The 23,615-nt window shown below is 38.0% G+C and overlaps 3 protein-coding genes across 3 annotated transcripts in view; all 3 read right to left on the bottom strand.

The window, feature by feature from the left end:
- Positions 1-1,202, bottom strand: part of LOC141336572 (uncharacterized) — a 92,353-nt gene extending 91,151 nt beyond the window's left edge. Inside the window, exon 1 of the mRNA XM_073842300.1 lies at positions 1,001-1,202. Coding sequence (XP_073698401.1) covers positions 1,001-1,124 — 124 coding nt within the window. The 5' untranslated portion in view covers positions 1,125-1,202. The remainder of the gene's footprint in view (positions 1-1,000) is intronic.
- A 1,924-nt stretch (positions 1,203-3,126) lies between these two features.
- On the bottom strand, positions 3,127-4,936 carry LOC141336491 (nuclear factor 7, ovary-like). The gene is made up of 6 exons (XM_073842181.1): positions 4,541-4,936; positions 4,362-4,457; positions 3,993-4,223; positions 3,893-3,915; positions 3,693-3,811; positions 3,127-3,611 (listed from the first exon to the last, which is right to left on the bottom strand). Exons 1-6 carry the CDS (start codon positions 4,934-4,936, stop codon positions 3,127-3,129), a joined length of 1,350 nt encoding a protein of 449 aa, XP_073698282.1.
- A 1,588-nt stretch (positions 4,937-6,524) lies between these two features.
- On the bottom strand, positions 6,525-20,767 carry LOC141336411 (uncharacterized). The gene is made up of 9 exons (XM_073842062.1): positions 20,707-20,767; positions 20,386-20,430; positions 20,095-20,277; positions 19,673-19,993; positions 7,990-8,079; positions 7,674-7,702; positions 7,505-7,579; positions 7,300-7,368; positions 6,525-7,107 (listed from the first exon to the last, which is right to left on the bottom strand). Exons 1-9 carry the CDS (start codon positions 20,765-20,767, stop codon positions 6,994-6,996), a joined length of 987 nt encoding a protein of 328 aa, XP_073698163.1. The 3' UTR covers positions 6,525-6,993.
- Between the last annotated feature and the right edge of the window lie 2,848 nt (positions 20,768-23,615).

The following is a 23,615-nucleotide window of genomic DNA, read 5'->3' as shown; positions in this document are numbered from 1 at the left end:
GTGATGTCCTAAATTATAGATAAATAGAATCAAAATGATGCCTTAAAATGAGCAACCATATTTAAAAAAAAATAATAATAATTTCACATCTTAATGAATATAGTTTTAATCATATATCAGTAGTATTTAGCTGTATCAAAAATGTCAGTCATATTTACATATATTGAGATATAATTAACTTAAAATGGTATAATTTTCAGCCGTTTTAAACAGCAAAGTTTGTCTTTAAATTGTCCACCAACTTAAAAATTATGTTAAATATAATTTCATATTAAATAAATAACACTATATGACAATAAGTCTCTAACAATGAAAACAAAACTCTCTCATGTTATTTAGGCTATATATTTTTGCTGTCACAAAATAGGACAAATTTATGGAACAGTTCAGTAAAACTGTAAAAACAAATAAAATTATTGACAAAGTTAGGGACCCTTTACATTTTCTCAAAGATCACACTTTACAGATCAGACACTACATAAATATATGCATTTCTTTTTCAAAAATTGTCATTGTATAGCCTATTTGTCAACTACCCATATCAATGTATTAAAGCTGTTCATTGAGAAAGTTCTGTCATCATTTATACAGCCTCATGCTGTTTAAAACATATATGCATTTAATTTCTAAAACGAAATACAGATTTGTAATGACAAAAGTGTGAGTAAATGATGTCAGAATTTATTGTTTTGTTAATACTCCCTTAAATTACGACATATCAAACAGACTCTAGCCATCCACCATTCAGATTCAGTTAACGGTGTCATTATTTATATCATTTACTAGTACTTCCGATAATAAAGTAGTTTTAATATCAGTGAGCATCTTTAACTTCACCTAAATTAATATGCATACGAGTTATCATTTTCTTGTGTGTAATGATTGGATAGGCTTCATTACACTGACTACAACTACAAAATCTGATGTTTCTGATCTCAGTTGTTTTAAGTTTAATAACCTTAATGTTTCAAGGCAGCAAGGATCTGGGATGAACACCAACCTCTTTCTTCTTCAGTATCTTCATGCTTCACTCTAAAGGGATCTGGATCACTCGTGCTCTCACTGTAATCTTCAATAAACTCTGTCTTTACAGGTTTCTGTTCTTCCTGCTGATCTGAATGCATGTCTCCGCATGTAAATGATTCGTGATGTTTTGAAAACGTCACAAGGATTTTGTTTTGAAACAGCAGCTGTGAGCTCGTCTGTTCCTTTTCTTCTTCGGGTGTTTTGACAGTTAAAAAAAAAAAGATAAAAAGGGCGCCTTTCAGCCACCTACTGGTCTGGAGTGTGAAGCAATTTAGCACTCAGCAATAGTTGAGGGGGGATAAGGGGATAAAAAAAAGAGTTTTAATAATATTTTCTTCTTTTCCTCCTCTTCTTCTTCTTCTTCTTCCTCACAATGGGAGTCTATGGCAGCCCAATGGTCGTAACAAAGAAAAATTATAAAATTTGGCACATTTTGTAGTGGTGGTCCTAAATAGTAATCTGACCAACTTTGGAGTCTCTAGAACAAACTCTATAGCGCCACCACCAGTTCAAAAATTCAACATTAAATTGCTTTTGAACCCTTTGTTCTAGAAAAATTAAACTCAGCACACCTGATTACTCACTTCGTGTTGATGAAAATCAGTAGCTTACATTAAAGTCTATGTAAAGTCAATTCCGAGGATTGTTTCTAAACATATTATAAATGTTAGAAATGCATTGCTGAAACTTGCTAAACTTGCTAAGACTGTGAACTGTGTAGTACTTTGCTTACTAGCTATGCCTTTGTAACATACATGCATATTTCCTGGTTGTGATGATTTACAAAACAACTTTGTCTCCTTATTTAAATTAAGCTGCTAAAAGGAGTGTTCATTCAGCTTGTAGTGTATTGATCCTCAAACTTGGAATCACCAGATTTGGAAGTGAAGAAACCCTGACTTGGGACAACCAAAATTGGAAGGGCTTCGAAGCATTGAGAACCCTCAGACTTGGGACTACTTGGAACACTAGACTTGAAAGTTCAGAGACTTTCAGACTAGGGTCCACCGGACTTGGAATTGCTAAAACACCCTTGCTTTTAGGCTTGGAGGCACGGAGACCCATGGACTTGAGAACATAGGGTCCACCAGACTTAGATGCATAAAGCCTCTTGGACTTGGGACCACTGGATTTGGAAGTGCAGAGGCCCTCACATTTGACTGCCCCAGGACTTGGAACCACCAGTTTTGAAAGTGCAGAGACCCTTGGATTTGGGACCCCCAGCTTTGAAAGTGAAGAATCCCTGAATTGGGACAACCATAAATTGGAAGGGCAGAGACCCTTGAATACGAACCACTAGCTCTACCAGACTTTGATGCATTGAAACCCCTCAGACTTGGGATCACTTGGAACACCAGACTTGAAAGTACAGAGACTTTCAGACCAGGGGTCCACCGGACTTGGAATTTGCTAAAACACCCTTACTTTGAGGCCTGAAGGCACAGAGACCCTTTGTACAAGGGACCACCAAACTTTGAAGTGTAAAGGAGGAGCAGGATAAGCAGGGATTTAAATACAGGGCTGTTTTAATGAAAAGGCAAAGTGAAGTAACAACAAAGAACACTAAAATCAAGAAACAAAATGGGCTATCTATGTAATATATGCATATACAAGGGTCTACAAATTTAAGAAGATAACAAGACACACCTGAGGAGACTAATCAAAGGGAAGCTAATGAACAAACAGATTACAAACTGCCTGCATCCTAATGTGCATACTATAAATCCGAAATTCGATGTGATAGTAGTTATTTTCAGTACTATTTAAGTCAGATAAGGATAGTATATAAACTGGGACGCAGGGACTAAAGTCTTACCAGTTTACCATTTTTAATGCATACACTAGCTTATGTGTGCAGTCGAACATGCAGCCTTTCAAAGTTATACTCCATTTGGTAGTGTGCTAGAAAGCTTCATACTAGTCCAATGTCTACTCTATTTTTTCTCCAGAAGTTGTGACTGATAAAAATGTCTGTACTCTTTTAAACTAAAGTTACTACAATCTCATAAGCCCTGCAAGAGATGCATGCAAAGTTTACTGTAGGCTTAAGTCCAAAAAACAGAGGCCTAGTGGGCCAGTTCTGTGGAGTGGAGGCTTTTACTAATGATTTAATGGTAAGATCCTCAGGAAGGAATAACAACAGAAGAATGGAAAGACTGTGTCAGTGAAGTTATTTTTGAATGTGTGTAGACGTTTGTTAGTTATGGGATCCCAAAATGACACCTTTCCTTTGTCATAGTCCAGATTAACTCTCACCCTCTGAAGCTTCTGTTTAACACGAAAGCCAAAACGTTCAGATAGTTCGTATTGTACACTCCATACACTAGTGTTAAAGAAATCACGACCCTTCCTCTGGTTTGATGCTGTAGTTACTCCAAGACTCCAACAAAAACTATCTTTAACCTCCACATCCCAGCAGTGTGTTCCAGAGTTAAAACCCTCTGAACCCAGAACACAGGAATAATTGTCAAATCTCTCTGGATTATCAGGAAGAGGTTGTTCGCTCTCAATGTTTCTCATACTGGTCAGATCATCAGACAGGTTTAGATGTGGATCTGCAGTGTTTGGATCCAGAATAACAGGAGCTGATGAGACACAATCAACAGATGCTGTTATTATGACGTTCATATAATGATCAAGAAAGAGCAGATCTTCTCCAGACTCACTGTTCTGGACGATGTCCTGCATCTTCTTCCAGACTCTGAACGGCAGGTTGCCCAAGTAACGTGGCACATCAATCAAAGCTCCAGAAGGCGTCTGTGGATCCGGCTGTGAGATCTGGACTCTGGAAGAACATTCAGGAGTCAGAACTGCAGTGGCTTTGGATCAGAAGCAGAGAGACCAGAGACACCAGCAGATCACTCACCTTTCCATTGAGACTGGAAACTCCTGCAGAACAAACTCACCATTGATCATCAACAACTCAATCAATCATCAATCAATCAATCAATCATCTGAAATCAGACCTTTAGAAAGCAGACATCACTGGCTTTCATCATCTCCTCCATGTCTTTGATTGTGTGTGAAAGAGCTGAGATGTGTCTGTTCATCTCCTCCAGCTTCTCCTTCATCATCTGCTTCTTCTGCTCCTCTTCCTCCCTCAGTGCAGTGATTGTAGCTTCTTCTTCATCTCTGAGAAACTGATGAAGCTTCTCAAACTGCTGTTTAATCTGACACTCTGTATGTTCAACTTGAGACTGAAATTAAACCACATTCACTTCAATCGTCTCCATCGACACACATCAAGACAATAACATATAGCCAGTATGATGTCTGTATAAGGACCATCAAAATAAAATGTTACAATCATTTGAATTTTGATTCTGTTTCCTCACCCTGATGTGCTGAACTGTTTTCTCAAACTCTCCTTTCATTTTTTCATTGTGTTTAAGTTTCTCTTGTAAGGACATCAGTGTTGTATTGAGCTCCTTCTAGAGTTGAGCAAATGTAAATATATAAAACACCAGCTGCTTTAAAAATAGTGATATGGTGTGATACGATGCATTTGTCTTACCTTATATAATGAAACAGCTTCGCTGATGGGTCTGAATTTATGATTGTCGTGTTTTTGTGAATTAATACACACTAAGCACACCGGCTGTTTGTTCTCCAGACAGAAGAGTTTGAGTTTCTCACTGTGTAAACTGCAGATCTCCTCAGATACTGATGAACGCCTCTCGTTTCTCTCCAACAGGAATGACTTGCACAAGATTTTTAACTTTAAATTAATTGGAGGTTCAACATTTGAGGATCTTCTCCTGCAGACGGGACACTCCTGAATTGTCTTGGTTCTCCAGAACTGTTGAAGACACTCTTTACAGAAACTGTGACCACACGATAAAAGAACAGGATCCATGAAAATATCCCGACACACAGGACAAATACAGTCATCTTCAGATTGTGAATCCATTTTTTTTTTTTTTTACAGTTTGAGCTCCGGCAATCTACTTTCTACTTTCTGGTTGTTTGAAAAATAAATAATCATGAGAATCGCAACGATCTGCTGTTCAGAAACAAACGCTCAAAAATTCCTCCTCAAAAGTGTTACTTTTCATTCTTCACTGATCACTATTTCATTTTAATTGTATCCAGAAATTAAAAGAAGGCAACAGTCGGATCAGAAAGAAATGAGTCAGTCTTTTCCTGGTGAATGTTTTAAGAGGTTTTATCATTTTCTGAACATCTTTTTGGTATGTTGTGCAGCAGGTCAGACAGGAACATGAGGACAAGAAAGCATTTGTGACACCAATGGACACACTGTCACACCAATGGTCACCTGTTGGCTTACTTAGATGGAAACACTTAATATACAGCAGAAATGAATTTGGTTTGCATTACTGACACACAATTTTCTTGTTTGGCACTTCAAAGCTAATTTGACACAATCTGTATTGTGTAAAGTGCTATAGAAATAAAGTTGACATGACTTGATATGCTGAAGTTCCATTGATAAAAACATGTCTGTTTATCATGCTGATTGTCAGCGTTTGGAGACACAAACAGCACAAACCAGTTATTGACTCTCCATCTGTGAGGAAAATGCAGACCCGTCAAACAGAAAGAGACAAAGCTCTCCAACTGTGGCCGATCTTCATCTGAACATTTGTGCAAAAACATCCCTCTGGAGATCTTGAAACACACCATCATTTATTGCTAATTACATTAAATATATTTTCGGATAATTTAATGAATGTAACGAAAAAATAAACATCGTAATGGGTCTAAAACAGGCTTTATTTTCTAATGCAAAATATAATTTCTCATTACTTTTTTGATTTCGGGGTGAAAAAACAAAAAGACGAAAAAAAAAAAAAAAAACGATTAGGACGTGTCCTTGCTAGAAACTTCAATCACGTGCAAACACAAAGATGCAAACGCACAAACACTAAAAGTACCTGATGTGAAATGATTACGTGCACTAATAGATAACACTACATAGTCTGCCACTTCAGCTACAGTATATGCTATATGAATGTAATTGAACTGACTGTGCTTTCTCTTGGACTCCCTAGACTGTTTTATGAACACTGTGGTGTTGGATCTTCACTCAGTCTCTTCTGTATAAACTTGCTGTATTGCTAAGCTTACATCAGATCAGTTTGTGTGACTGGTGTGTTGCTTTGATACAAGACTTTGGCACAGGAACTTCCTTCAGTGGCGTGTACAGACTTCCAGAGGGGCAGGGAGAAAATGGCGTTATGAGGGCACACTCACGGTCCAAGGATTACCCCTTGGTTGAAACCGTGGTCCGCAGTTGAAGTAAGAAATATTTGAAAGGAAAAAAAAAAAAAAAAAGAGAAAAAGAGAGTTGCATGTGTACACCAGTAGGGGGCATTACTGCTATAAAACACCTGCCATCCAAGTCTTAATCATGAAAAAAACTGATCCAGGAATCTAACATGCCATCAACCAATGACATTTTCATGATCTTTATTGTTAAAAATAAAAATACAAATCTGATATTTATTTTGACATACAGTATATTTGATTAAATTATAATTTCACTAAAGTAATTCTCAGATTACTGTCTACCTAACGCCTTTTTTTTTTTTTTTTTTTTACAAAAAACAGCTGATATACATGCTAAAAGCAAGAGTACATTGTAAAAAAAAAAGAGAAATTACCATGATTTTAATGTTACAGTAAAACTTTTTTTTTTTTTCAGTAGTTGTTGGAAGTGAAAAAGGACCTATAATTTACAACGAATAACCATAAAATAACATTCCCTCTGTTACATTTAACATTTCGTTGAAATTACTTTTTGTTTTTGTTTGTTTCTACTCCATTTGGTTAAAACATACAAAATGAGAAAAACATTTTTACAGCACTTTGCTTTAAAATATTTTACAAAAAAAGTTCTGTTTGTTTGCACAAATATCTAATTTTTTCCAAACAGCAAAGATGTGAATATCCGCATCTGGAGAAAACGTCTGCTGCTGATATGAAGAGCTCAAGCAGTGATCTGTATCATTTCTGTTTGTTTGTGGAGCTCTTGTTCTTGTTCACAGAGGCATACAGTTCATTCTGCTTCTCATTGTCTTTTCCTTTGATGGCCGCGTAAGTCACTGCATCATCATGATCCTGAAAGGACAGCACAGATTTTCTCCATCAATGCCATTATTATTATCACGTGAGCTTTATTAATCGGAGATTGAGAGTAAGAACTAATTTTCATCAGAATATAGATAAGAGAAGCTGCTGTGATTTTCTCTGAATTTGACTGGACAGCAGTCACTTAATGAAGATCAAGGGAATGAGCTTCAATCTACTCACAGTGAGTGCTTTTACTGGCTTTTTACTGGAAGAAGTGACCTCAGAATAAGTCACATCATCTGTCTGCTCCTAAACATACATGCAAAATAAAGTTTAATACACAGATCAGACATATCTCTGACTGTAATATATATAACACCAGCTTTGAGTGAATCACATTATAGAACAGACAATGAACTGAATGTCGAATGTTTAGTTCACTCACATTGTCTCTTGCAGCAGCAGGATTGGACATGTTGATTGTTTCATACGTCACTTTATCTTCATTCTCAGCTTTGACCTTCAGAAAATAAACCATTAAAAACTGCAAAATTAACACTTTTCTGAGCTTTAAAAAGGAATCAAATCTAAATCACAAGCAGTACTGAACTCACTGATGATCCACCAGTCTCTCTTTTATTACCTGTAAAAAAAAAATAAAAATACTCATATTGTTTATCTCTATTTATGATAAAACACACTTGCAAAACACTGGATGCTAACAATGCGAATGGCATTCAGATTGCAGAACTGTTCAAATGAACAGAAACACATTTTGTTTGACTTGATAACTCTGAGATTTACATTACATGAATAAACCTGTTTGATAATCTCATAGTCACATAATAGCATTTTCTTGTTTGCTCTTCAATAAAGTGAGATCTTCACTTTTGTTGTTATTGTTAGAAAGGAGGAAATCTGGAAACTCACCAGCTCTTTTTTTTCTCCAGATCAGACAGAGAACAGCAAGAAGGAAAACAACAAATGCAGCGGCAGCAACAGAAACATAAATCATTTTGCCTGAAGAAGAGATAGTCTCAGTCAGGGATTGATGACTATTAGAGTCAAAATTAATGCATCCACAATAACATCAATAATATATATATATATATTTTTTTTTTTTTTTTTTTTTTTTACAATCATAGTTGATTTAGTTAACAAGCAAGATAACTCTAGAATTATGCCCTGCATCACGCTGATGTGAGAAAGACAGTAATAATGTACCTTTAGTTTCTTGTGTGGTTGTTGTTAAGGGATCCTGAGGCTTGACTTGAATCACTGCTGTCGTTGTTGTGCTTTGAGCTGTAAACATGAATGTTAGTTCTGTAAATCATACTGTAGAATTTGACAATCATTCAATTATATATATATATATTTTTTTTTTATTTACAATCATATTTGATTTACTTAACAAATAAGATAACTCTAGAATTATGCACTGCAACGCGCTGATGTGAGAAAGACAGAAATAATGTACCTTTAGTTGTTTGTGTGGTTGTTGTTGTTTTATCTTGAGCTGTAAAATATGAATTAGTTCAGATGCATCATACTGTAAACAGGGTTTTTCAAAATGCCTGAAAAATAATTTGCTATACTGTATTTTTTGGGCTACAAGTTACATTTGATATCATCTGAAATGATCTGAAACTCCGATGATTTATATTTCAAAGGAACAAAATTAATATAAATCACTTACCATGTCAAATAAGCAAAACACACTTAAAATGATACACTTCAAAGTTTCTAAATATATGTCTCATGTTTGTGTGAAATTGGCAGTATTGCTGAGTTTGTTTATTTTTGTGATGCACTTGACACCATAAAAGGCCCAGTAAAGGCTGTACTTTCTTCACCAACTGAGGAAGTTCAACCAGTCACAGGAACTGTTGAAACGGTACTAATCTGCCATCATTAAATCTGTCCTCTGCTCTCTAACTGTCTGGTTCAGCTCAGCAACCAAATCTGACCTCAGAAGACTACGTCTGATAGTCTGGACGAATCATTGGTACGACCCTCCCTACTCTCCAAGAACTGTACTCATTCAGAGTATACAAAAGGGCTGACAAAATCCCTCTGAACCCCTCACATCCGGCACACTCGCTCTTTGAGCTGTTACCATCTACAAACCACTGAGCACAAGAACAACCAGACACAGGAACAGTTTCTACCCACAGGCAATCCATTTTATGAACACTTGACGATAATTGTGAAACACAACACTATTTATACACTTATACATGTATTTATCTAACACACATACTTGGTTTGCAATTTGAATGTGCACATAATATACCTGTACATATAATTGTCAATTTGTTTATTGTTATTCCCTATTTACTTGCTCTATTTTTATTCTTTTATTATATGTGTTTTGTCCCGTCACTGACATTCTCTTGCACTGTGGAAGCCTTTGCCATGAAAATAAATTCCACGTATGTGTAAACGTAACTGGCAATAAAGCTCTTTCTGATTCTGATTCAAAAGTAGGACATGTTGCTGTTGTTTTTGAAGGTACACCTATAAAAAAGACTCCGTTTGGATGTTTGTTTTTACATTGCAGCCTCTTCATATTAAATCAGTGTTACTTTTGACAGCAATTTTTGATTTAGTCTTAGTCATTCATATTTTAGTCATCTGAATTGTTTTAGTTTTTGTCTAGTTTTAGTAGATCTACAGTAGATTTAGTCAGCTAAAATGTAATGAGGTTATTTATAGAGTAATACATTTATTAAGCATTTCTCTAAAATTAACAAACTCATTGTATACAGTAGGTTAAATATTAAGGTTTTATTATGATAGACACATATTTAACTGCTGTGAAGCAACATGCCTTTATATTAAAATTAAATTAAACCACTTTGAAACAAAAAAACAGTCTTATTTTCAATGCAATACCAATGGTTATATAGGCTAATTATTCATTCTTTGTAAGAACTTGTTTCTTCATTCTTTCAAGCTGACATATGTATTTATATAAATATATTTAGTTTAATCTGTAATAGGGCTACTAAAGTGATTCAGTCAAGAGCAGTGAGTGATTTTCTGTCTCTTTGTTGCTGCTTAATTTACATTAATGCCACAGACAACAGCAACTAAATTAGGCTGCTGTCCCTTTAAAAACGGATGCACAGTTGCAATGAACTGATACATTCCCAATGTTCTTCCAACTGTTTACATTCACCTAAGACATAACCGAGTACGTTTACGTGAATGCCTATCAAAACTGTAAAATCAACATAATTTTGTGTGTATTTCTCCAGCGAGGTACACTCTTGAAAATAAAGGTGCTTTAAAGGGTTCTTCACATCGGTGCCTTAAGCCTCGTTCAGACTGTCAGCCCAAATCCAATTTTGTGCATATCCAGATGGAATCTGATTTGAAGAACTGACTGTCCACACAGCTGCTCATATCCGATTTGTGTGTCCATAAGCAATCTTTCGTTTCACGGAATGTGCATTGGTTTCTATGGCAATGCCATTGCGTTATGTCAACGCTAAAAACAACAATAACAGAAATACAGTTTGCAATATAGATGCTGTCTTGCAATATGACAACGTTGCCGTCGCGTTGGATTATATTTCGTCTTCTTAAGCAGCGGCAGAAACTCAGAAAGCTGGAATGTGCGACTTTATTCTGTGCTGCCGTCTCCGCTGGTTTCCGAACTCAAAGAGGTGCGTATACTAGCTGTATATAGTTTTCAGAGGTTGCGTTAAACTTCAACATTGTCCGTCATTTTGACGGACAGGGTCGTAAAAATTCCGTCATAATCTACTATTACCCATCATTTTAATTTTCATATTTTAATTATAATAACACATTTAATTGCTTTTAATTTTGTTCACATTTTCATTTTTAATCATGAACCTACAGGGCGAGCATACTGTATAGGTTTATGCACTTATTTATGAAGAGAACAGATGAACAGAAACTGCGTCTCTGTAACAAATCAGTCCACTGAGACGGCGAGATGTGAGAACCCAAGTGCAGTTTATTTACAGTGAACGATAATCCAAACAATCCAAACGTGAAACATAATCCAGACAATGACTTGACATGAACTTAACTTGGCTTGACTTGATAGACTTGACTTGACTTGGCATGAAACAGACTTGACATAAACTTGACTTGGCATGAACAGACTTGACTTGAAACAGACTTGAAACAGACTTGAAACAGACTCACCAGACAGCAGAATTACAACTTCAATACGCGACAGGGAACCATTCAAACACAAGGGCTATTTATACTAGACAATACAGGTCACATGACACAAACAACCAATGAGAAACAAGGAACAAGACCATAGCAACGAAGACAACCAATCAGAACAAGACACATGGAACAAAGGGACCAATGACAGGAATACATGAGGGAAAGGGAAGCAAGACACAACAGCATGAAATGATTACATAATAAAATACATGAAAACATGAACATGAAACAAAACCCCAAAACAAAACCAAAACACCCGTTACATTTCCCCCCCTCTAAGGGCGGCTCCCGACGCCCAAAACAAAACCCTAAACTAAAAAGTCCAGGAGTGTGGTAGAGCAGGGGTGAAATAGGGGGCGGGATGGAGGGCCAGGTCCATGTAGGGGAACAGATTCAGAGTTAGGGCCTAGACCATGAAGCAGTGGCAGACAGTGGGAAACTGGAGGACCTGGGCCGTGGAGCAGTGGCAGACTGCGGAACAATGGAGGGCCTGGGGCATGGAGTAATGGCTGACAGTGAAGCATGGGAGGACCTGGGCCATGGAGCAGTGGCAGACAGTGAGACAGTGGAGGACCTGGGCCGTGCAGCAGTGGCAGACTCTGGAACAATGGAGGGCCTGGGGCATGGAGTTATGGCAGACAGTGAAGCTCTGGAGGATCAGGGCCATGAAACAGTGGCAGACTGTGGAGTAGTGGAAGCCATGGCGGGGCCGGCAGAGCAGGAAGGCTAGGCAGCGCAGGCAGAGCAGGAAGCCATGGCGGAGCCGGCAGAGCAGGAGGCCTTGGCGGTGCAGGTAGAGCGTGAAGCCTTGGCGGAGCAGGCAGAGCAGGAAGCCTTGGCGGTGCAGGTAGAGCGTGAAGCCTTGGCGGAGCAGGCAGAGCAGGAAGCCTTGGCGGTGCAGGCAGAGCAGGAAGCCTTGGCGGTGCAGGCAGAGCAGGAAGCCTTGGCGGTGCAGGCAGAGCAGGAAGACAAGGCGGCGCAGGCAGAGCAGGAGGCCTTTGCGGTGCAGGCAGAGCAGGAAGACTAGGCGGCGCAGGCAGAGCAGGAAGCCATGGCGGCGCCGGCAGAACAGGAAGCCATGGCGGAGCCGGCAGAGCAGGAAATCCCGCTATGGACGCCGCCTCGGTAAGAGGCATGGGCGCAGCGGGTTTGTGGACAGACGTGGCCTCTGGGACGCAGTGAGCAGCCCACACACTTAAAATGGCGATGGCCATCACAGGCAGCGCAGTGGATAGAGGGGGGCCCACCAGGCTAGTGGGTGTGTGGCTTGGGAGCGTTGGCTCTGCGGGTATGCCTGCAGCCCGTACTGACATTAAAGGAGGGTCCAGTATGCTGGCAATCAAGACCTGATGAGGCTCTGAAGGATAAATTGAGGCTTGGCATGGCTCTGGCGTGGCGGCCATCTTGGCCGGGGACTCTGGCGTGGCGGCCATCTTGACAACAGGCTTAGGGATGGCAGCCATCTTGGGTGCAGACTCTGGCATGGCAGCCATGATGGTTGAAGGCTCTGGAAGGGCAGTCATGACAGGTGTAGACTCTGGAGCAGCAGCCATCTTGTGAACAGGCTTTGGGATGGCGGCCATCTTGTAAGCAGACTCTGTAATGGCGGCCATGACAGGTGCAGACTCTGGACCGGCAGCCATCTTGTGAACAGGCTTTGGGACGGCGGCCATCTTGTGAACAGGCTCAGGCGTGGTGGCTATCTTGTGTAGTGGCTCTGGAAGGACAGCCATCTTGTGAATATTCTCTGGAGCGGCAGCCATCTTGTGAACAGGCTCTGGGATGACGGCCATGACAGGTGTAGACTCTGGAGCGGCAGCCATCTTGGGTGCAGACTTGGCGTGAGCAGGCCCTGGAGCGGCAGGCTTGGCGTGAGCAGGCCCTGGAGCGGCAGGCTTGGCGTGAGCAGGCCCTGGAGCGGCAGGCTTGGCGTGAGCAGGCCCTGGAGCGGCAGACATGTGAGCAGGCCTTGAAGCAGCAGACATGACGTAAGCAGGTCCTGGAGCAGCAGACATGACGTGAGCAGTCCCTGAAGCAGCAGACATGACGTGAGCAGTCCCTGAAGCAGCAGACATGACGTGAGCAGGCCTTGAAGCAGCAGACATGACGTGAGCAGTCCCTAAAGCAGCAGACATGACGTGAGCAGGCCTTGAAGCAGCAGACATGACGTGAGCAGGCCCTGGAGCAGCAGACATGACGTGAGCAGGCCTTGAAGCAGCAGACATGACGTGAGCAGGCCTTGAAGCAGCAGACATGACGTGAGCAGGCCCTGGAGCAGCAGACATGACGTGAGCAGGCCTTGAAGCAGCAGACATGACGTGAGCAGGCCTTGAAGCAGCAGACATGACGTGGGCAGGCATGGCGTGAGCAGGATGTGACATGTGAATAATTCCAGACATGGCGGTTAAGTGTGGAGAATGAGGAGTGGCAGATACTGAAGAATAGCAGGGTTCCTTGTCAGCTATCCCCACAGTAAATGAGGAACCACTCAACCTGAGAGCAAAGTCAATATATGTTTCCAATGACCAATGAATTTTTCCACCAGGCAATTGAGAACGAATGGGTTCATTTAAACCCACTCTAAAAATGTCCTTAAGTGCCACATCATTAAAAGCAACCAGATGGCACAGTCCACAAAAGTCCTGAACGTACTCCTCTATAGCCCTGTCGCCTTGACGAAGGCAGAGGAGGCGAGAAACTGCTGGGTTCATTATTGTAGGTCGCGTATTCTGTAACAAATCAGTCCACTGAGACGGCGAGATGTGAGAACCCAAGTGCAGTTTATTTACAGTGAACGATAATCCAAACAATCCAAACGTGAAACATAATCCAGACAATGACTTGACATGAACTTAACTTGGCTTGACTTGACAGACTTGACTTGAACAGACTTGACTTGACTTGGCATGAAACAGACTTGACATAAACATGACTTGGCATGAACAGACTTGACTTGAAACAGACTTGAAACAGACTTGAAACAGACTTGAAACAGACTTGAAACAGACTTGAAACAGACTCACCAGACAGCAGAATTACAACTTCAATACGCGACAGGGAACCATTCAAACACAAGGGCTATTTATACTAGACAATACAGGTCACATGACACAAACAACCAATGAGAAACAAGGAACAAGACCATAGCAACGAAGACAACCAATCAGAACAAGACACATGGAACAAAGGGACCAATGACAGGAATACATGAGGGAAAGGGAAGCAAGACACAACAGCATGAAATGATTACATAATAAAAGACATGAAAACATGAACATGAAACAAAACCCCAAAACAAAACCAAAACACCCGTTACATTCACTTTTCATGTTCAACACCACACCAGAATTACAACATTTTTTTTTTTTTTTTACAAAAAAATCATGCTAGGGCTGGTTTAAAAAAATCGATTTGTCGATTTTAATAGATTCTTATTTTATGCACCAATATCTACGTATATTTAAATATCAGTGGATCTTGCTGTTTTCAGTTCACAAATTAACAGATGCGCATATCTAATAAATCACAATAAGCAATTAAGCTCTGTGCTTTCTTACCTTCAATATGAAAAAGTCTCAGATTTCAAATTCTATCTATTTCATCAGGAAATATAAGCAATAAATACCGTTATGGCGCTCTTTAATGTGGCGTGATAGACCGCTGTAGTTTATACTGGGTGCTTGCATGTGCGTATCAAATGCATAGCAAAAGATTTGTCGTGACAGTTTCGATTTTGTTCTGTATCCAGTGCTCTGCTGCCACAATGGATCGTTCTCGCCACCAACAGGACAGGGGTGGGAATTACAGTTACAATTTACAACAGATAACCTGTAGTGTAATCTGTCAAAATGACGGACAGCCTTCGGATTTTTCCGTCACTGATTAAAAAAATCCGTCAATGACGGACAATTTTCAGCTAACGCGACCTCTGATAGTTTTTTCCCACTTCATTTGCAGTTCGCAACAACACAAGCTTGTTTCTGCAAAGATGTTTGTTATGTTTTCCACAAAAATGTCTGACGTGTTTACCAGTGATTCGCGGGTTGATCCAAAATGAGCGGGTGCCTGAGGTCACTCGCGGTTACGAGTCATCGAAAAATATTTTTAATGATATTCGGGTCCCGGTCGGTCGGGTCGTTTGAAATAAAGATGCCAATTAAACCTTTGTAATTTATATAGTACTAGACACAATTTTCTATGAAATACATAGACCTACACTTTATTGGCTGAATAATATTGACCTTTTGAATGTTGAGCGTTATTAATGCCGTGCGACCCGTTAAGGCGACCCGTTACCCGTGTTTTTCCAACCTTCTACCCGTGAAAGTGCACCCGAATGGCAGTCAAACCCGTGAACTCGTACTAGATCGATGTACTCCCAGTTCCGAGTTCTGACGTGACATAGCCCCCGAAACCACAACATGTCAGCATCTATGGGTGCGGTGTTTATGCAAGTAGTACACAGTGAAAAAATAGACTTTAGGACAATATAACGTTGCAAACAAATTAATAATAATGTAATAATAATAAATGCGCTCAGGCAGTTTGGGGTGACTTGCCTGGAACACTATAAAGTCGTGAGTCATGACTTGAGATTGTGATTTACAAGCTTAAAAACTTGCCTGGAACGCAGCATAACTGTTGAATAAATGCTGAACAATGCTGAATAAATGCCCAACACGTTGAACTGAGCAATGCCATTGTACCACTTTAATAGGCTACTTTTAAACGCATATAGCTCAGTAATGTCAGCTTTATGTATTTTCTGAGAGGGGGTGGGATTTTTGTTGGGAAAGTCGTTGGCATTAGACTGGATAAACACATGCAGCATCTTAATTGTTAAGAAAATGGTATTCCTAATAAATGTCTCAAATATTTTGATTATGTCCAATGTTTCTCTTTCTTTTTGGAATTATTAGACACATTTCACATGTCTTTTCAAATGCCTAGCTCTGTTTAATTTCCTTAATTATAAAATTTCTAGCACTATTTGTAAACGTTTATTCAAGCAATGATTTATAAATTATCTCATGTATATGCTTGTTTAAAACAAGGGATTAAAAACTAATTCCAAGTAAAAACAGTATTTTTACTTGACATTTCCAGAGAGCGAAACAAACTAAATGAAACATTACTTAATAAATTCAAGGCACTATCATTTCCTTATTCATTTGATACAACTATTATAGCTATACAATTAATATATATAAAAAAATATTATTTTGTCATATTCGTGATTCCTGAATTTATATATGAAAACTTTGTTTTAAAGTGCATTCGTTATGTTTGTATAAGAAAATGTGTTAACCTAGCCAATTAAGTTGATTTAATATTCTTGATAATTTTTAGAAGTTAAAAGTTAAGAAAAAAGGAATAAGCTTGTAGTCTATATATATATTGCGTTACATCCCTGGTGAAAAAAAAAAAACAGCTAAAACCAGACTAGGCTGGTTGGCTGGTTTAAGCTGGTCATAGCTGGGTGGCAGGCTGGTTTTAGAGGGGTTTTGTCCACTTTTCCAGCCTGGCCAAGCTGGTCAGGGTGGTCTTAGCTGGTCAGGCTGGGAAACCACCAGCTAAAACCAGCCTGACAAGCCTGCCCAGGCTGGGAGACCAGCTTAAACCAGCTTCTTCCATCTTAAACCAGCTAAGACCAGCCAACCAGCCTAGGTGCTTGACATTCATTAGACATTCGGTTTCATACCAGTTAAACTCTTTGTGCCTGTTATGTTTTGAGGCCAAACTAAGAAAGACAGAAATAAATGCCCTTTTTGTTGCACATGGCTTAATTTAAAAGAAAGAAAGAAAGAAAGAAAGAAAGAAAGAAAGAAAGAAAGAAAGAAAGAAAGAAAGACAGACATAATTAATTAAATCATTTGACATTATGCTATAAAACCAATACTAAAATGTTCAGAAAAAGCATCCCTGTTATTGCACAAGACTCTGTTCTTGGAATTAGCCTTTTATATGTTTTGTAATAATTTTACACAAATTTTAATGCATTCAGTGATATTTTCATAATATTATTACAGTTCTGAACCATGATGATGATTATTATTATTTTGTTGTTGTTGTTGTTGACAGTCCTGGAACCCATTTAAAACCGTAAATTATGAACACAACTTCAGCTAAAGTAATCAAACCAACCTTATCAGTTATCAGTTATATATATATATATATATATATATCTCTATCAGTTAAATAAATTGAACCATTATATAAAAAAAAAAAAAATAAGTTAAAAAAAAAAAAAAAACTTCATTTAGAACCTCATGATATTTCAATTTTAAAACCCTTTTTTTGTTTTTGTTTTTCTGATAAACAGAAAAATTATTATTTAACTGTCCTAATAATAGTATTTTTTTAATCCTGCTATTTGTATTTTTATTTATGATAGCATAATATAATTATATAATAATATAATATATATCTTTATGTTAATGTTATGTTTTGTTGTTATTCTGTTTTAGATGTTTTAAACTGTATGACATTGCTCTGTATTTGCCTTGTACTCCTTCCCTTGTATTTGCATGTAATAGAAGTCATTTGTACATTCAAGGTAAATAAGGTACAAAAATGCATTTTTACTTTTGCACCTTAGTTTACCGCAACAGTGACAACATTGTACCTTTTGTTTCTGAGATTATGTTTATATTCAGCTCTTTCATTTTAATGGCAAATGAAATATTGATTGCCATTAATGTGAAAGTAATGTATCGAAACTTAGGAGCATGATACAAATGCTTAGTTTAGAAGAACATTTAAAATTTTACAAAAGTGTTTTCCCATTTCAACTCTTCATATGCTTTTAATATGGACAAATACTAATGGCATAATCTGATAAATTAGCCCTGTGTATCATAAGGAATAATATTTTCCATAATTTACAGTTGGTTTGATAACTACCTCAAACGGTGGACGTTAAATAAACTTGTTAAACAGAGTTTAATGAATTTAAGAGGGTCCAGTATATTAAACATGTAAAAAATATGATTTCAGTACTACATATAAAAATAATAAAGATATAATCAGAAAAAAAATCAAGCATTGTGCATTATAGGAAATAATATTCTGAATATTTTACAGTTGGTTTGACAACTTTATCTTAAATTTAATTAATTTAAGTGGGTTTAGTGTTATAAACATAAAAAATAGATAAAGATATATAAAGATATCATCAGAAATTAATGAATAGTTTAGAGTTAATTTGATACTTTTAAATCAAATTATTATGTCATTTAATGGATTTATATCATTGCATACATTTAAAGTTGTGTAAAATTATTACAAAAAAAAAAGGCTAAAAAAAAAGTCTTGTGTAAGAATACAGAAGTTTTTCTTAAGTTTTTAGTATTGGTTTTAAAGTTTAATGTCATGCCGTTAAATAGTTTAATTAATTCATATGAATATTTTTTTTTCCATTGAAATTATGCCTTGTGCAACGTAAAGGGCACATATTTCTGTCTATCTGGGTTAGTTTGGGCTCAAAACATAACAAGTACAAAAGTTTAATTGATTAGAAGCCACATGTCAAATAAATGTCAAAGGTTTTACTGCACTTTTGTTTTTTGTTATGAATATGAATATATGATTGAAGTGAGGGGTAATAAAATGCATGTTTAGTGTTGATAATGTTTCACATTATTTCCTAATATTTCCAACAATATTTTGATCTGTGTGTGTGTGTGTGTGTGTGTGTGTGTGTGTACCTGGTATTCATCACGTTGTGGGGACCAAATGTCCCCACAAGGATAGGAATACCAGTAGATTTTGACCTTGTGGGGACATTTCTCAGGTCCCCATGAGGAAACAGGCTTATAAATCATGCACAATGAGTTTTTTTGAGGAAGTAAAAGTGTGCACAATCTCCTGTGAGGGCTAGGTTTAGGTGTAGGGTAGGTGTAGGGCCATAGAAAGTACGGTTTGTACAGTATGAAAACCATTACGCCTATGGAATGTCCCCATAAAACATGTAAACCCAACATCTGTGTGTGTGTGTGTGTGTGTGTGTGTGTGTGTGTTTCTCTCAACAACAGGCACACTGCAAATACACTGCAAATACAATAGATAGCGTTTGCGCCAAAAAAAAAAAAACACTCACAGTGACATTAAGTTTAGATTGAATCACTGTTATAACTGCTGCTGTAGAATATGACCGTCATATTTTAACTTTGATCACATTGCATAATAAAATCTTTTCAATTTCTTCATTATGTACAGCGGCTCTTGTTGGACTGATAAACTTTACTGCAGTTCATGAGTTTGCAGCAGTGCTTTGAGTTTCTCTTCTGTCAAAATGAAAGAAGCTTTAGTATCTAGTTTGTTCTACTTCAGCGATATTAATAGCCTTAGTGTTACTGACATTATAAGGGTCTAAAACTGATTGATGAGATTGTTTTCTCACCTGAACTCTTGACAGTATATGTGGCTGAGGTCTTGAGTTGATCTCTGTGAGTAACATTGCATCTCCACTCTCTGTTGTCATCTTCATTCAGGAGTGTTGTAGTCAGAGTGATGATACAGTGTCCTGGAGCTGGTGTCTGATATCTGGAGTCTGATATCGTCAGTTTAACACCAGCCTGATTCACCCAGAACAGCTGAATTCCCTCAGAACGGATCCAATCATCACAAGAGACTCCAGTATATAATGAATATGAATACATCTCACAGGAGAGAGTCACAGAGCTGCCTGGACTGATCTCAGTCTGTGAGGATGATGGAGAGACTGAAACACAAAATAACACACTAATCACACACTTTTCAATCATCATGAGAGTTTAAATGAAGAATTTGCTCTGTTTAAATTGATCATATAATCATAATTACCATCAAGAACATGCAGATAAACAAAAGTATCATTTGCTTGTTTTTGGTGTTGTCCATCCACACCTGTCCATTGTTGACAGCTGTAAAGTCCATAATATTCTTTTGTGACGTTATTGATGTTCAGAGAGCAGTCAGACCCCAGACTCAGTCCCTTATGACTCTTGATGTCTTTATTCTGTGTCCCTACATTAATAAGTTCAACTGTTGCTGAATGTCTGTTATTATAGTTCCATGTAGTTGATGATTTGCAGTCAGGAAGAGCATTATTACAGGGCAGACGGACATTTTCACCAGAACTGATGAACACATGATGAGACTCATCCACTCCACTGGTACCTGAAACACAAGAACATTTTAAATTATCATTATTTATATATTATAATCATTATATAAAGAGAGAGATAAGGCGAGAGAGCTGTTGAAATCACAAACATACTCTTAATATGAAAATAATTTAGCATCAGATGTTTGAGTGTGAAACTGTTTTAATGCATCAGGAATAATCCAGTATGTTCTGTTTGTAACACAAGCATAAACTAAACATGCTCAAATGCGGTCTTTCCCAGTTTAATTCCACTAAATGTCTCGTAGAGAAAGTACAGCTGTGTTTACCTGTGAGAAGTGAAGAGAGAAAGATGAGTCCCAGCAGACACAGATGACACTTATCAGCCATTTTCTCTTTCTGTCAGTCTTCCTCTTCATTATATGCTCACAACTCTATCTTTAAATACTAGCAGCTCTTCCTGTGTTTAACTTCCTCTGATCTGATTGGCTGAGTGTTTAAATGCTGCTAGTGTCACAATGTCAGTCATAATGGAGAAGTGAGAGAACTGAGATCAGCTCAGGCAGTTTTAAGCTGCATTTGTTCTCTAAACGCCTCGATCGGTTAAATCTTCCCTCGAGAGCTGAGCGTGGACTGTTACCGCCGTTTTGTTGAACTCTGTTTCTTCTATATTTCCTATGAACTACCAAACCATAACCACTAACCAGACAACAGTGACTGTGAAACATGTTCTTCAGTGTGAAAACCACATCTGCTCTAAACCCAATCTATAGGCAGTTCTTTGCATTACTGTAAGTTTCACTTCTTTCTTTTAGCAGTTTTCTAAAACCAAATTAAATTCTAGAATCAAATGAATTAAAATATTAGTGATACAACTGGTTTGTTACTGAAGAGGCATTCACAATAAATGACTTCCTTCGAGTCGTACTAACAACATTAATATCAATAATGCCATTGTCGAACTTGTCGTCCGCCATTTTGAAATATATCTGAAAGCCTTCTTTTTTTCTGAACTCCTCCAAAGTCAGATATTTATTGAGCTTATGTTATGACAAATCTTTTTGAATTTGAATTGTGCAAATTTGAATTATTGACAAATGCCATTTAACAAAACTGAATATTATGTGGCATTTAACTTTTTTTTTTTTTTTAATTGAATATTGAACATTTGCAATTGGACACAACTAAATTTTCAAATCGCAGATTTTCTAATAGACATGTGTTTTCCAACAGTAGATTGTTGCTCTGATTTCTAAGACTTCAGATATTCAGTTTTTAAAAATACAACTTCAAGTTTTTAAAATGAAAAAAAAGAAAAAAAAAAATCGGAACATCAAATTCAGTGTTAAAAATTCAAAGCGCAGAGTCAGAGGTTATGCACAGGGAAGAGTAGATGATCTACGAAAAGTCGGACGAAGCATTTATTGTGACCAAGAGGGGGCATTTTTGGTTCACTTAGGCTAATTTGTCATGGCCAGAACATATTAACTCATGGGTACGTGATAATACGCCATGGCCACAAGATATTATTTCGTGGGAACGTCGTATTAACTTGTTGGAGTATGATAATATGTCGTGGCCACAAGAAAGCAGTGTATACAGTACATAGTTATACGGCATATACCCACTTCTTTATCAGTCGGCTTTGCGTAAAGCTACACTGAAAGCAAAACGCGCACACGCATTCAAAGGCAATTTTAATACCCGAAGTTTAGAGATCTACTCCTCAACGCGTGCAAATTAGACTACATGACATATCTAGTCTGATATTAGTATGTGGGCTATAAAAGGTTGTGTTAGTTAGCTTTGTATCATACTTGAGATCGCTTGACTTCAGGTTCTGAATAGTTTTTCGATGAGGATTTTTTTCTGGAAGTGCAGATAGAAGGTTAAATTTAACATATTTCATTTCGGACACTCTTTGTGTCAGGCACCGCCAGAGATAACAAATATTTTATGTCCTTTAACCAGATTTTTAACAACAAATAGAACATTTGTCGGTAGTGTTGAAAACACGATGACGATCATGTAATGTAATTCCCTTAGTATGATCAATACAAAAATATATAAAAAATAATACAGAGATATTCCAGTCATGAAAACAGGCCAGCCTCCACTTTAAAAAACAAATTCATTCTAGGCGCCACGTTGTTTTGCGTTTTGTGCCTATACTACATGTTACGGTAATAGCATGTAATATCCAAACTATAAACTATTATTCCAGTACTTTGTTTGTAACACAGAAACAGCGATGCAAATGCCTATGTAAATGTTTCATATGCATTAAACTGAGATTTGAATGTCACATTGTGATTTAAGACTTTAATAGACATAGCTGAATCCTATCATTTAGGAACATGAGTGATTGAATCTGTTCGCGATCTGGCTATTTATTTAAATACTGAAAAACAAGGGCTTCAAAGCTGTTTAGGCGAACAAAAACGTAACGTAAGCGGTAAACCTACTAAAGACTGTTTTTCATCATGGACAGTTGGATTTCTAGTACTTGGAGAACAAATACAAATGTATAAAACAATTTTTTTGTAAAGTGAATGGTCCTTCTTCAAAAAGATCAGGGGCTTTTGGCAAAACATCATAGGCTTAAGCCCCCAGAACTGTCTGATGTCCAATTAGAAAATAAAAGCCCTCCAAATCCCATATATGACCAATTTTGTCTGATTTTGGATAGCTCCTGAAACGGATTGAGTGACATCCTAGGGTAGTTTTGTCATGATCTGGGCTGTGGGGTTTCCCTCAGCCACCTGAGGTCGCTGTTCCCCTTGCACTGCACTTCCCTGATTGTTCACTCCTGTCTTGTCATTAGCACTGATTACACTCACACCTGCTCACTATTATCTGGTCTATAAGAACTCTCATGTCTCACTGCTCATTCTGGCTGCATTGTCTTCGTATGTCTGTTTCTCACGCTCCTGATCTCTGTTTTCTTTGCTCGTGTTTTAGTTCTGTTTACTTTGTATTTTCAAGTCGTGTTGTGCCGTGTTGGCCTTTTGTTTGTTTGTTTGTTTATTGTTTAATTAAAATTACCTTCCCTGCATTTTGGACCCTGACCTCATCTCTCAGCATCTCACGAACGTGACAGAATGCAGCCAGCACAGATGGGTCCAGCGGGGAGGAATTTTTTTTTCAAGTCGGCGGCGTCCCCCCGTTCTGTTCCCGAGACGGGGGGGATGTCTTTTGAGGCGGCGTCGGCCGCTCGATTTGAATTATCTACGCCTGC

The sequence above is a fragment of the Garra rufa genome, chromosome 1 (genome assembly GCF_049309525.1).
Source record: "Garra rufa chromosome 1, GarRuf1.0, whole genome shotgun sequence".
NCBI classification, from domain to species: Eukaryota; Metazoa; Chordata; class Actinopteri; order Cypriniformes; family Cyprinidae; genus Garra; species Garra rufa.
This window is presented reverse-complemented; position numbering and strand designations above follow the sequence as displayed.

What these genes read in the sequence shown, in the direction of transcription:
- LOC141336491 (XM_073842181.1), bottom strand. Translation starts at nt 4,936, where the DNA reads ATGGATTCACAATCTGAAGATGACTGTATTTGTCCTGTGTGTCGGGAT. An exon ending in AAACAGTTCAGCACATCAGG is followed by an intron (nt 4,224 to 4,361) that starts GTGAGGAAACAG and finishes GTTTAATTTCAG; the next exon opens with TCTCAAGTTGAACATACAGA. An exon ending in GCAGGACATCGTCCAGAACA is followed by an intron (nt 3,612 to 3,692) that starts GTGAGTCTGGAG and finishes GTGTCTCATCAG; the next exon opens with CTCCTGTTATTCTGGATCCA.
- LOC141336411 (XM_073842062.1), bottom strand. Translation starts at nt 20,767, where the DNA reads ATGGCTGATAAGTGTCATCTGTGTCTGCTGGGACTCATCTTTCTCTCT. An exon ending in ATATACTGTCAAGAGTTCAG is followed by an intron (nt 8,080 to 19,672) that starts GTGAGAAAACAA and finishes TCTCTTCTTCAG; the next exon opens with GCAAAATGATTTATGTTTCT. An exon ending in AGCCAGTAAAAGCACTCACT is followed by an intron (nt 7,108 to 7,299) that starts GTGAGTAGATTG and finishes CTGTCCTTTCAG; the next exon opens with GATCATGATGATGCAGTGAC.